Source organism: Bufo bufo, chromosome 11 (assembly GCF_905171765.1).
Source record: "Bufo bufo chromosome 11, aBufBuf1.1, whole genome shotgun sequence".
NCBI classification, from domain to species: Eukaryota; Metazoa; Chordata; class Amphibia; order Anura; family Bufonidae; genus Bufo; species Bufo bufo.
This window is the reverse complement of record NC_053399.1, coordinates 28,788,340-28,801,094: the sequence shown is the minus strand read 5'-3', so window position 1 is coordinate 28,801,094 and position 12,755 is coordinate 28,788,340. Positions and strand designations below refer to the sequence as shown.

Here is a 12,755-nt window from a genome sequence, read left to right as displayed (position 1 = left end):
GACACAGAGTGTACGGAGTGCTATAGAGACTTCAAAAAGAAAAACAGCCGAGAATGCAGAACACTGCAAAGATGACGCACAGAACCAACTTCATGCTGCTCCGCAACTTCAATCAAATATTGAATCTACAATATTGAGCCCAGGAACATCTGAAGGCCAAGCCACCTCTGAAGGATCACCAAACCCCAACACAAAAGATCAACCTGCTAACAATTATCTGCGTGAACCTTTGGAAAATCAGAAAAGTTCAGGCTCAAAGGACACAGATGGAAAACCTAAAAAATGCACATCGAGGTCATCTGCCAACCAGACCGTAATCTGGAAAGACTGTTCTGAAGAGGGTGATGGCTGTAAACGACAGATAGTTATTCGTACCTCCGGCAAACTGGATTCTCACCAGTCAAAATCTCTTATTCATCAGAATAATGGAACAAGAGCAGGAGAAGCAGTGATTGGATGTACAGATGTCAATGTCACTGATAAAGCAACAGCTTCAAACAATTCTGAAATAGAAAAAACTCCAGAGACAGAGCCCCACATGAATGTACGTGTCAATCTGCAAAGCTTACCTGCTGGAGAACATTACACAAGTGAACAACCTGCTATCCCTCAAGGAGCTCCTTTTACCAGTCGGCAATTTGGGGACTCTAGAAGTTTTGAGTTTAGCAGTTTAAAGAGTGGCAAGGCTGCATCTAAAACAAGACATCGGACCTGTAAAAACTGCAGTGTACCTTTACCTGACAAGTATGAGGGCATACTATGTAGAGATTGCCTTCAGGAGGAATCAGGAGCTCCTTCTACACAGTTGAATGCTGTTCCACAGAGGTCACCTGCTAACGAGACTTCAAACTGGGAAAACTGTCCTAAAATCGGTGTTAACTGGAAGCGAAAGATAAAAATTCGTAAATTGGGAGATTCTAAAAGACGTAGAGACATGTATTATTTAAGTCCGGAAGGGAAAACATTCAGAAGCAAAAAGGAAGTAGAACGACATCTGGGCAAGTCTATGGACTCATCATTGTTCCTTCCTGACAGAACACAGTCACCCACTGAAAAGGTGGATGGCCAGGACTTAGGGGGTAAAACTCCTACACCACAGAAATGCTCGGCTAAGCAGAAAAATCTCACTTATAACTCTAATGAAATTATTATGCTAGATGACGATGAATATAACATATGTTCAAGCCAAGGAATGCCAGAAGACACATCAAATTCAAGGGGAAAAACATGGATTATAAAATGTCCAAAGGAAACATATTATATATATATATATATACACAGGAGAACATAATATTCCTTTTGAAAATGGAAATGATTTTGGAGATGTTTACAAGATCAAAGATAAACCTTCAGATACATGTGAAATGGTTGAGAACTTTGAGCTTGAGAGCCAGATGTCAGAATCCAGTGGAACAGAAGGCAGAGGCCATGAGCAGGAAGACCAGTGATACACATACACTAGGTGAAACAGAGGGAGAGCATGGCAATGTGGAAATTGAGCAAACTGAAACATCCTTACAACCCTAAGGATCTCCAAGGAGAGCAGAGCGTGTATCTGAGTCTTTAAACATGGAAACAACTTCTGAGGATTTTGAATGCACCGAAATGCAGCCTTGTGAGGATGATGATGATATATTTTTGTCAAATAGCTCATGCAGTTTTTGAGAAGCCTTCCGGCAGATAAAAAAGTTGAAGCTAAAAAAATTATTCAATCTCTTTTTTAATGCTAAAATAATCATTGAGCCTGTAATTTTCTATACGATACATAATAAGGGTACTTTCACACTAGCGTTTTTCTTTTACGACACTGAGTGCTCAATGCCGGAAAAGAACTGATCAGTTTCATCCCCATGCATTCTGAATGGAGAGTAATCCGTTCAGGATGAATCAGGATGTCTTCAGTTCAGTCTTTTTGACTGATCAGGCAAAAGATAAAACCGCAGCATGGTATGCTTTTATCTCCGACCCAAAAAAACTGAAGACTTGCCTGAATGGCAGCATTTTTTTTTCCATAGGAATGTATTAGTGCCGGATCCGGCATTCAAAATACTGGAATGCCGGATCCGTCCTTCCGGTCTGCGCATGCAGAAAAAGGTGAATTTTTTTTATGCCAGATCAGTTTTGCCGGATGACACCGGAAAGACTGACCCGGCATTTCAATGCATTTTTCTGACTGATCAGGATCCTGATCAGTCTTACAAATGCCATCAGTTGGCATACGTTTTGCCGGATCTGTCAGGCAGTTCCGGCGACGGAGCTGCTTGCCAGATCACTCTGCCGCAAGTGTGAAAGTAGCCTTATATACACGTAATGCTGAAATCTACAGTAACATTAGGACTAAAATTACAAGTGTGGTGGTTTTCTAATGTGCTGTCATATTAATATATTCTATACAAAAGCTAAAGTAGGTTAAAGATATATTTTAAATAAAATTTTACAATTGTAAAAAAGAAAAAACAAACAAAAAAAAAATATGGATTTCTTGTTTCCTTGTTTTATTAGTGTGGTCTGAAATTGGCCCACCGGGAAATTTTCCTGTAGGGTCTAGTCCATGGTCAATGGTGAGCTACCATGCTGCAGTGCTACACACAACGTGTTGGTGTGGTGCCGTTTTAGGGAGAGATCAGCCATGTTTTTTCTAATCTTGGACAGCACCTTTAAGGAACAGTAAGAAGATAATCCATTGCCTCTGGTTAACTTTGTATCAGTGCTATTGTATGATTAGTTTCATCGAATAAAGGCTTTTTCAAATCTTGTTTCGACACCTTCTTCACTATCTAGTGTCTCTGCACGACTCTTTTCATGTGTCAAGTTTAACAACCGCCCCTTGTTATGGAGAATTTCTTTTCTGTTCATCTGCTTTGTGTTGCTGAAATGTAAAATGTTACTAACATCAATGTCACTTCTACTAAATGTGCTTTCCAAGTTCTGGGACTTTTGACATCTATATTGTCTTGCTGTTGTGGCGTCTGAGTATTTCATCGTAACGTACGTTTGTCAAGATGCAACGAGTCTGTTGTACTTTACTTTTCGCTTGCTTGATTGTGGGCTGGACAAGACTCAGGTTCTCATTACCATAAGACGGATCTGTCGTCTAAAGCATTTCATTTAAGCAAAAACAGGACGATCTCACATAAGTGGAATCAATAAAACCCATAAACTGTTCCACTGGGAACGTTCTTCTTCACCCCAACTTTTCAGTCACATTATGTTTTTGGATAGGAAATTGAAATATTCCCCATGATGCTACTGAGAATGTAGTCTGAACCATAAAAACCTCAGTGTTTATTCCAAAGCTAGAAAGAGCTGGTAGTACATATGTAAGCTTCTTTTTCCACCCTACATTTTAAAAACCAAGCCAAATGTTTCCGTAGGAATCATAAAGGGCAAAATGAAAGGGGTTTTCCGGGCATTATGAAAAATATAAACATTCCTCGAACCTGTTGAAGAAAGATGGTTTCATTAAAGAGGTTATCCGTGAAATGATAATGGTGACCTATCCTCTGGCTAGGTCATCATCATTATCAGAATGGAGGGGGTCCTAGTCCTGGCACCCCTGCCCATCAGCTGTTTCAGGGAGCCATCGCGCTCTGGGGAGTGCAGCTGGCTCCCGGCTTGGTATTGCAGCTCAGCTCCATTCATTTCAATGGGGCTGAGATGCATCTAGGTCATGTGACCGATATACAGTGACATCACATGGCCTAGAAAGAGGCCGCGGCGCTCATTGAGTAACCGACCTCTTAACCGCTGATCGCCGTAGGTCCCGGGTGTCAGGCCCCAGCTGATCTGATATTGATGACCTATCCTCAGGATAGGTCATCAATATTTATTACTGGATAACCCCTTTAATACTTTATTGCCGGATAACCCCTTTAATATGGTATTAATGAAACAAACTTTCTTCACCAAGTTTGAGGAATGCATGTATTTTTAGAATGCCTGAAAAAACTCTTTAAAAAGGGGTGTATCAATTATATTTTTCCAATTAAAACCAGATAGTGACACGTATTCCTTTTTTACTGATCCGTTTTTCATTTCAGGTTACAGAATTTTTTTCATTCTATTTTCTATGCAATATTATAGGAATGGCCATCTTACCTCAGCATTTAGAAAAAGATATGCTTTACAGCAGCCATGGACTGTAGGACACAATGAACAGGAGATGTTCATTGACTTCTATGGACAAATGATGCAGGCATGATCTGTAACCTGCGCAGAGGTCATTGTGCAGGGAGGAGGAGTAGATGAGCTGTTTCCATTACCTATATTAAATGGTGGATCGTGTTTTATATGGGTGGGTGCTCTGTTATACAAGTGTATATGCAGAGAACGGTAACACCTAGTTGTCCACATGTTCTGACATTTCTTGGAGGAATAATGGGAATGGCACAATGTAGAGTTTGAAGCTAAATAACTCCAGTACTTCAGAATTGTTATTTTTATTATGGGGAATTAAATTATTTACTAAGACGTTATCCCATGACTGATGTAAAAAATGAAGATAAGACATCATATCGTACATAATCATTTTTTCTAACATAGCTAGAAGCAGCCCTGTGTCTCACATGGATGTATTTTGGGCTGGCAGTTTAGGGTGTGTGTGTCCTTTCTCAGGGGTCATGTCCTTTCTTCTGCAACTTTTTCTCTATAATTACCACAGCTTCTAACCGTAGATAGGGCTGATGACAGTTAAAGATTGAAACTGAGCATGTGCGACCACCTCAGTGAGGTGGATGGAGAAATAAGGAAAAGGGCAAACAGCAGGTGGCGCTATACACCTGCATTTTATTGAATAGCTCAGTGCCTATACACAATTTTTAATGACACGCACTTACCAAAAGTATTCAGTGTATTCATATATGAAAACATGTGTGGATAGAGGTCTGCTAATCTAAAAAGAAGAAAGATCTAAGTACAATTTTAGGGCAGGATTATGTAATAAAATGCAATGCAGTGTGCAGCATAGGCAATATGTATATAATGATAGGATGTTATACCATATGTGACACATACATATTCTATATCTGCTCATCCTAAAACAAAAAGCACCCTAATTTCAATAATGCTTATTCTGTAGCTCACAGACTTAAAATTGTGGAGATCAAGCAAATTTGAATACCCGATGAGCAAATTCTGGTCATGGTTTTAGACATGGCCGGCCAGAATTTCTTCCAGCCGGTTTCTTCTTGGTTTTCTCGCATGTGTGAAGCAGTTCACATTACTGGAGGCAGCGCATCTGACCCACCCGCAAGTCTAATTAAAACAGACTCAAGAACTGTCAGTGACCAAAGCTCAGAACTAAATGAATATGATCACAACCTTGAAGACTTTCCAGAAGAAGAATACGAAGAAGAAAAAGAAGGATTTTTGTATGAGAACCCACCACTAGTTCATACGTCAGATGCAGAGTCCTGGACATCTGAAGAGGAGGAAACCATCAACCTGGAACAGCAGCGTCATCCCAGCCCAGAATTAATGACAGCATCTGGAGACACGCCACGTTTTGAGATGTCCAAGCCAACCCCTAAATTCCAAATGGAGGACAACCTCTTGGTAGAATCACTCTCCTCAATCCCAGAAGATGAAGAATATATAAATGATCAAATAAAAACTCTTTTGTCGGACCTTGAAACACCAACTTTTAGTTCTGTAGGAACTTTTAATGGTAAGAAACTCTTCAGGTAAGATCTTCATCATTCTTCTTCTTCTACCCAAACTCTTCTTTAACACCTTTTTCTCCTCTGGAGTTTATGAAATTAATGTTCTAGTCTATACAGTTATATCACTGAAAGCTATTTTTCCAAATAATTATCTCTAAAATGTTTATCTGCTGCAGATTCAAAGCACATAATGATGCTTTGGTGTAAAATCCATAATTGCCATAAAATGGACATTCTATTTTTATACATATAAAATACAAAATAGAACAGAAAGTCAGTCCTGTGTCCCAACACGGACAATTACTTGCGCTGCTTCTGGTTCCGGAATCGTGTGGTAGGTTATTCACACTGGCAAAAGCAAGTTAAAAGGTTTTGGAACCACGCTGCTGGAAACTATGTGTTCCGGTCACAAATGGATGGTACAAGGGTATCAGCCCCTCTCGTCGACACCCAAAGGATACGATCCTCCCAGACCTCCTCCTCTACAGGGTTCAAGGAGACAGGCAAAATAGTGAAGTACCCATGAGAATCTTATTATAAAAGGTTTTATTCTACTTACAACAGGTCAGTAGACAAAAGGCATAAAAGTACAAAGTGATCGTCAAGTTCCTGCCCGACCCGGGTTTCGCTGCCTCGCTTCTTCAGGGGCGATGACTGCGCATGCTCGCAATCGAGCCCTTTAAATAACCCAGCTGTCTCATTATTCAAGCCGGTATAATTCCGATCCATATAGCATACTTTCAAAAATAACAGTTTTACATCATACAACATAAAATCACATTCATTAGTTCTTTTAGTACAATCATCTTTAAAATATAAACATAAAATACACATGGGAGCGGATTATTACTCCCTATTGCCAGTTCATATATAAACCCTTTCGGGTTACCGCTAATGTCCACATTCAATATATAAATTCAGCCTCCTTCTAGGAATCTATCCCCTAACTAGTCTTCTCGTATCCTAAAAGTGTTCTAACTCAATCTATTAAAATAATCATACCATCCTATACATTCCATCCTCTCCTAGAATATTATGCTGGTATTTTCCACCTACTCCCGGCGCGTCACTCAGGTGATCTCCACCCACTCCTGGAGCATCACTCCGAAAGACGCCGTCTATTCCTGGAGCGTCACTCAGGTGATCTCCACCCACTTCTGGAGCATCCCTCGGAAGGACGCCGCCCACTCCGGTAGCGTCATTCAGGTGTTCCCAACCCCGCCTCCATCTCTGACGTTCCTGGCACGAGACGTCATGGTCCAATAGAGCGGCCAGGGAACCTGACATCACTCAAAGGTCCTTAAGAGGCCGGGTAGAGCACAGCCGAACGACGTCACCGGTAGGCTCGCTTTACAATAAGCATGGTTTGAGGTCAAATTCGATGTTAAGCCCCCTGGGTTGTAGGGTACCTAGCTGGTAAATCCACTCCACCTCTTTTTTATTGATTTGTGCCAGCGAGTCCCCTCCACGCCAGTGTGGCTTAACAGTTTCGACTCCAGCGAATTTTAACCCATACGGATTTTTTCCATGCACTAATTTAAAATGTGCTGATACACTATGGGTCATTAGGCCTTTTCTGATGTTCCGTAGGTGTTCTTGTATCCTAATCTTCAACTTCCTAATTGTCCGTCCTACGTACTGGAGTCCGCAAGGGCATTCCAGTACGTAGATTATGCCCTCATTTTCGCACGAGCAATTGTTCTTTATACGAAATTCGACCCCATTCTTTTTAGAAACTATGTGATTAATATTTATTTGACGTTCTTTGGGGTTCCGATTTTTACAACCTGCACAAAATCCACACCAAGTGAATTTTCCTTCTTTTTTCACCTTTATGCTTACTGGGGGAATGGCACTCCGTACGAGTTTCTCTTTAATGTTGGTGGCTTTTTTAAAAATAAAAGAGGGGTTTACGGGTATTATTTTTCCTATTGTTGGATCATTTTTTAAAACTCCCCAGTTCTTTCTCACCATTTTCTTAATGCTATCTGACATGGAGCAAAATTTGGTCACAAAAGAAAATCTGTAGTCCCTATCTTCCTTTTCCACTATTCCTTTTGTGTGTTCCTTTCTTCCCCTTGTTTCCATCTCCACATTCTGTATGCACACATCTAGATTGGCCTCATCATATCCTCTTTCCACAAATCTATTTTTTAGCACCCCACATTGTGTTCTATACTCACTCACTTCTGTACAATTACGGGCCATCCTCTTAAACTGACCTTTCGGAATGTTCCTGAGCCATGGGCCGTAGTGACAGCTCTTCATATCAATATAGGAATTCACATCTGTTTCTTTAAAATAGGAGCTTGTGCGAAAACGCCCTTCTTCCATCCGGATACACAAATCCAGAAAATTAACGCTTGTGTTGCTGATTTCCCCCACAAATCGTAGATTCCAATTATTATGGTTCAATTGAGAGATGAAAGACTCAAGTCCCTCCCTCCCTCCCACACCAGGAGACAGTCATCAATATACCTCCTCCAGAAGGTCAATTTACCCCCTGGGGTGTCCGCTCCTAGTGTGGGAAGGATGAAGCTCTCCTCCCAAGCCCCCATAAAAATATTAGCAAAACTGGGGGACGAATTTCGCCCCCATCGCCGTGCCAATAAACTGTACGTAATGTGAATCTTTGAACCAAAAATAATTGTAATCGAGGCAGTAACTAAGGCATTCCAAAATGAAATTACCCTGCTGGTTCCCCATTCTGGCGTCATTTCTAATTTTATTCTCCACCGCTTCCATTCCTAATTTCTTTGGAATAACTGTGTACAGGGATGCCACATCAATTGTGGCCATCCATGTATTCACAGTGGGGGGGTTTAGATCTTTAATGAGCTCTAGCATAACGAATGTGTGGAGGCATTTAAAACAGGATTGTTAAAAGAGCTGGAAGAGATGAATATGGAGAAGGTGACATATAATCTCACCTATAAAGAGAGAAAAGCTCTCAAAGATCTGGAGAGAAATCCGGATATAATTGTGAAGCCGGCAGATAAAGGGGGAGGGGTGGTTGTAATGAACAAAGTAAAATATGAGGCCGAAATGGCAAGATTGGTATCCGATATAACAACTTATAGAAAACTGAAGAATAACCCTACCCAGGAGTATAAACGGATTCTCGATGATATACTAACAGGGGGCTTCAAAAAAGGAATACTAAATAAAAAAGAGTTTAACTATCTCACCATTCCTTTTCCCTTGGTGCCGGTAATATATCATCTACCCAAGGTTCATAAAAATCCAGTAGACCCCCCGGGGAGACCGATAATTTCGGGGCTCAACTCATTGACGTGCAGGGTCACGGAGTACATTGACTTCTACTTACAAGAATATGTTTTGCAAAACCCCTCCCACTTGAAAGATACTGGGTCTGTGCTAGAGCTCATTAAAGATCTATGGGGGCGAAATTCGCCCCCCAGTTTTGCTAATATTTTTATGGGGGCTTGGGAGGAGAGCTTCATCCTTCCCACACTAGGAGCGGACACCCCAGGGGGTAAATTGACCTTCTGGAGGAGGTATATTGATGACTGTCTCCTGGTGTGGGAGGGAGGGAGGGAGGGACTTGAGTCTTTCATCTCTCAATTGAACCATAATAATTGGAATCTACGATTTGTGGGGGAAATCAGCAACACAAGCGTTAATTTTCTGGATTTGTGTATCCGGATGGAAGAAGGGCGTTTTCTCACCAGCTCCTATTTTAAAGAAACAGATGTGAATTCCTATATTGATATGAAGAGCTGTCACTACGGCCCATGGCTCAGGAACATACCGAAAGGTCATTTCAAGAGGATGGCCCGTAATTGTACAGACGTGAGCGACTATAGAACACAATGTGGGGTGTTAAAAAATAGATTTGTGGAAAGAGGATATGATGAGGCCAATCTAGATGTGTGCATACAGAATGTGGAGATGGAAACAAGGGGAAGAAAGGAACACACAAAAGGAATAGTTGAAAAGGAAGATAGGGACTACAGATTTTCTTTTGTGACCAAATTTTGCTCCATGTCAGATAGCATTAAGAAAATGGTGAGAAAGAACTGGGGAGTTTTAAAAAATGATCCAACAATAGGAAAAATAATACCCGTAAACCCCTCTTTTATTTTTAAAAAAGCCACCAACATTAGAGAGAAACTCGTACGGAGTGCCATTCCCCCAGTAAGCATAAAGGTGAAAAAAGAAGGAAAATTCACTTGGTGTGGATTTTGTGCAGGTTGTAAAAATCGGAACCCCAAAGAACGTCAAATAAATATTAATCACATAGTTTCTAAAAAGAAGTGGGTCGAATTTCGTATAAAGAACAATTGCTCGTGCGAAAATGAGGGCATAATCTACGTACTGGAATGCCCTTGCGGACTCCAGTACGTAGGACGGACAATTAGGAAGTTGAAGATTAGGATACAAGAACACCTACGGAACATCAGAAAAGGCCTAATGACCCATAGTGTATCAGCACATTTTAAATTAGTGCATGGAAAAAATCCGTATGGGTTAAAATTCGCTGGAGTCGAAACTGTTAAGCCACACTGGCGTGGAGGGGACTCGCTGGCACAAATCAATAAAAAAGAGGTGGAGTGGATTTACCAGCTAGGTACCCTACAACCCAGGGGGCTTAACATCGAATTTGACCTCAAACCATGCTTATTGTAAAGCGAGCCTACCGGTGACGTCGTTCGGCTGTGCTCTACCCGGCCTCTTAAGGACCTTTGAGTGATGTCAGGTTCCCTGGCCGCTCTATTGGACTATGACGTCTCGTGCCAGGAACGTCAGAGATGGAGGCGGGGTCGGGAACACCTGAATGACGCTACCGGAGTGGGCGGCGTCCTTCCGAGGGATGCTCCAGAAGTGGGTGGAGATCACCTGAGTGACGCTCCAGGAATAGACGGCGTCTTTCGGAGTGATGCTCCAGGAGTGGGTGGAGATCACCTGAGTGACGCGCCGGGAGTAGGTGGAAAATACCAGCATAATATTCTAGGAGAGGATGGAATGTATAGGATGGTATGATTATTTTAATAGATTGAGTTAGAACACTTTTAGGATACGAGAAGACTAGTTAGGGGATAGATTCCTAGAAGGAGGCTGAATTTATATATTGAATGTGGACATTAGCGGTAACCCGAAAGGGTTTATATATGAACTGGCAATAGGGAGTAATAATCCGCTCCCATGTGTATTTTATGTTTATATTTTAAAGATGATTGTACTAAAAGAACTAATGAATGTGATTTTATGTTGTATGATGTAAAACTGTTATTTTTGAAAGTATGCTATATGGATCGGAATTATACCGGCTTGAATAATGAGACAGCTGGGTTATTTAAAGGGCTCGATTGCGAGCATGCGCAGTCATCGCCCCTGAAGAAGCGAGGCAGCGAAACCCGGGTCGGGCAGGAACGTGACGATCACTTTGTACTTTTATGCCTTTTGTCTACTGACCTGTTGTAAGTAGAATAAAACCTTTTATAATAAGATTCTCAAGGGTACTTCACTATTTTGCCTGTCTCCTTGAACCCTGTAGAGGAGGAGGTCTGGGAGGATCGTATCCTTTGGGTGTCGACGAGAGGGGCTGATACCCTTGTACCATCCATTTGTGACCGGAACACATAGTTTCCAGCAGCGCGGTTCCAAAACCTTTTAACTTATTTTTATACATAGCTTTAACTCATTGATATCCTACTTGGAAAGCCATAGAACTAACTCATACAGTATGAATAAAGAAGTGTTGCCCAACCAGTTACAGATAGGGTAGATCCATTTTATGCTGCCCCAAGATGTTTGGTAAAGCAGTGAACAAATCCAGACCCGACAACATCACTGGGCAAGAATTATCGAACGTTTTTTCCCCATACACCAGGGATACTCAACCTGCAGCCCTCCAGCTGTTGCAAAACTACAACTCCCACCATGCCCTGCTGTAGGTTGTCCGGGCATGCTGGGGGTTGTAGTTTTGCAAGAACTGGAGGGCCGCAGATTGGGCATCCTTGCCATACACCAAGTCTGAAGAAAGAATGATAGGAATAGGACCCCCCCCCCCCCCCCCAGAAGTGACAAAGCTTTTCAGGGGTTCACCTATGGTAATAAGGTTGGGACCACTGGAATGAACAGTGTTAATGGTCTTATTGGGAAGTTATTTTAGAAGAATTTAGCCGTGTAGAAATTATTAGAGAGAGAGACAGTAAAGGGGTTGTCCTTGAACATAATATTGATGATCTATCCTTAGGATAGACCATCAGTAATAGATTGTCCAACTTCTTGCACTCCCACTGATCAACTGAGGGGATTCATCCTCTTAATTGTTCTGGATAACCCATTTCAATCCACAATCCAATCCATTAGAAAACAAAAATCCAGATCTTTGAACATTCAAGATAACTGAATAGCTTCATGGAGACATGCTGAAAGATTACATCAGTGTAGGTCAATGCTCCTGGAAGGGGCTAATGGCTTGACCATGAGGGCTCCATTAAAGTCAGTGGGGAGCTATCCATTACTGAAGCTTGAGCTGAAGGGGCCTAGAGTTTGGAAGACAGTTGAAGGTCCCATCATTCAAGCGAACGGTTAACTTCCTAGTGCCCTGATCCCCATCAGTACCATCTTCTGCCATGACTTCTGTCATGGAGAAGTATATAGAAAAGTGCACATACTCTTGAGGTTAAAATAGAGATGAAGACATAGACCCCAATAGAGATAGAAACTAAAAGTGACAAAATGTTGAGAGGATCCTCATAATTGAATATTTCTACCCAGTTTTCTAATTCATGGGAAGGTGGCATGCAAAAGGTCCCATAAGAAAGGTCAAATGGTTTTAAAGTAGCCTGGTTTTAACGATGGGTATTTTTCTGGTAAAAAAGGGTGCAAATGACTGGTACTAAAAACAATATGATCCCTTGTGCCACCAGTTAATGTTCGGAAGAGCCTAACCTCCAGACACATATGAATGAGCTCCAAGTCAGATGTTGCATTGATACATTTGTCAAGGAAGGTTTGTATGGATTCTGATGTGGATTTGCATAGGACTGCAAGTAAAATATCGTTACTGCTTGTTTCCATCAGGATATCTGGGACCCTCAACTATTTGGACAATGGAGGTCCTAT

At 41.5% G+C, this 12,755-nt stretch overlaps 1 protein-coding gene across 2 annotated transcripts in view; it reads left to right on the top strand.

Annotated features, from left to right (window-relative positions):
- SYT16 (synaptotagmin 16) overlaps positions 1-12,755 on the top strand; it is a 53,727-nt gene that overhangs the window by 19,423 nt on the left and 21,549 nt on the right. For both annotated transcript variants that reach the window (XM_040412278.1, XM_040412276.1), the window contains exon 3: positions 5,078-5,665. In XM_040412278.1, coding sequence (XP_040268212.1) covers positions 5,140-5,665 — 526 coding nt within the window. In that variant the 5' untranslated portion in view covers positions 5,078-5,139. The remainder of the gene's footprint in view (positions 1-5,077; positions 5,666-12,755) is intronic.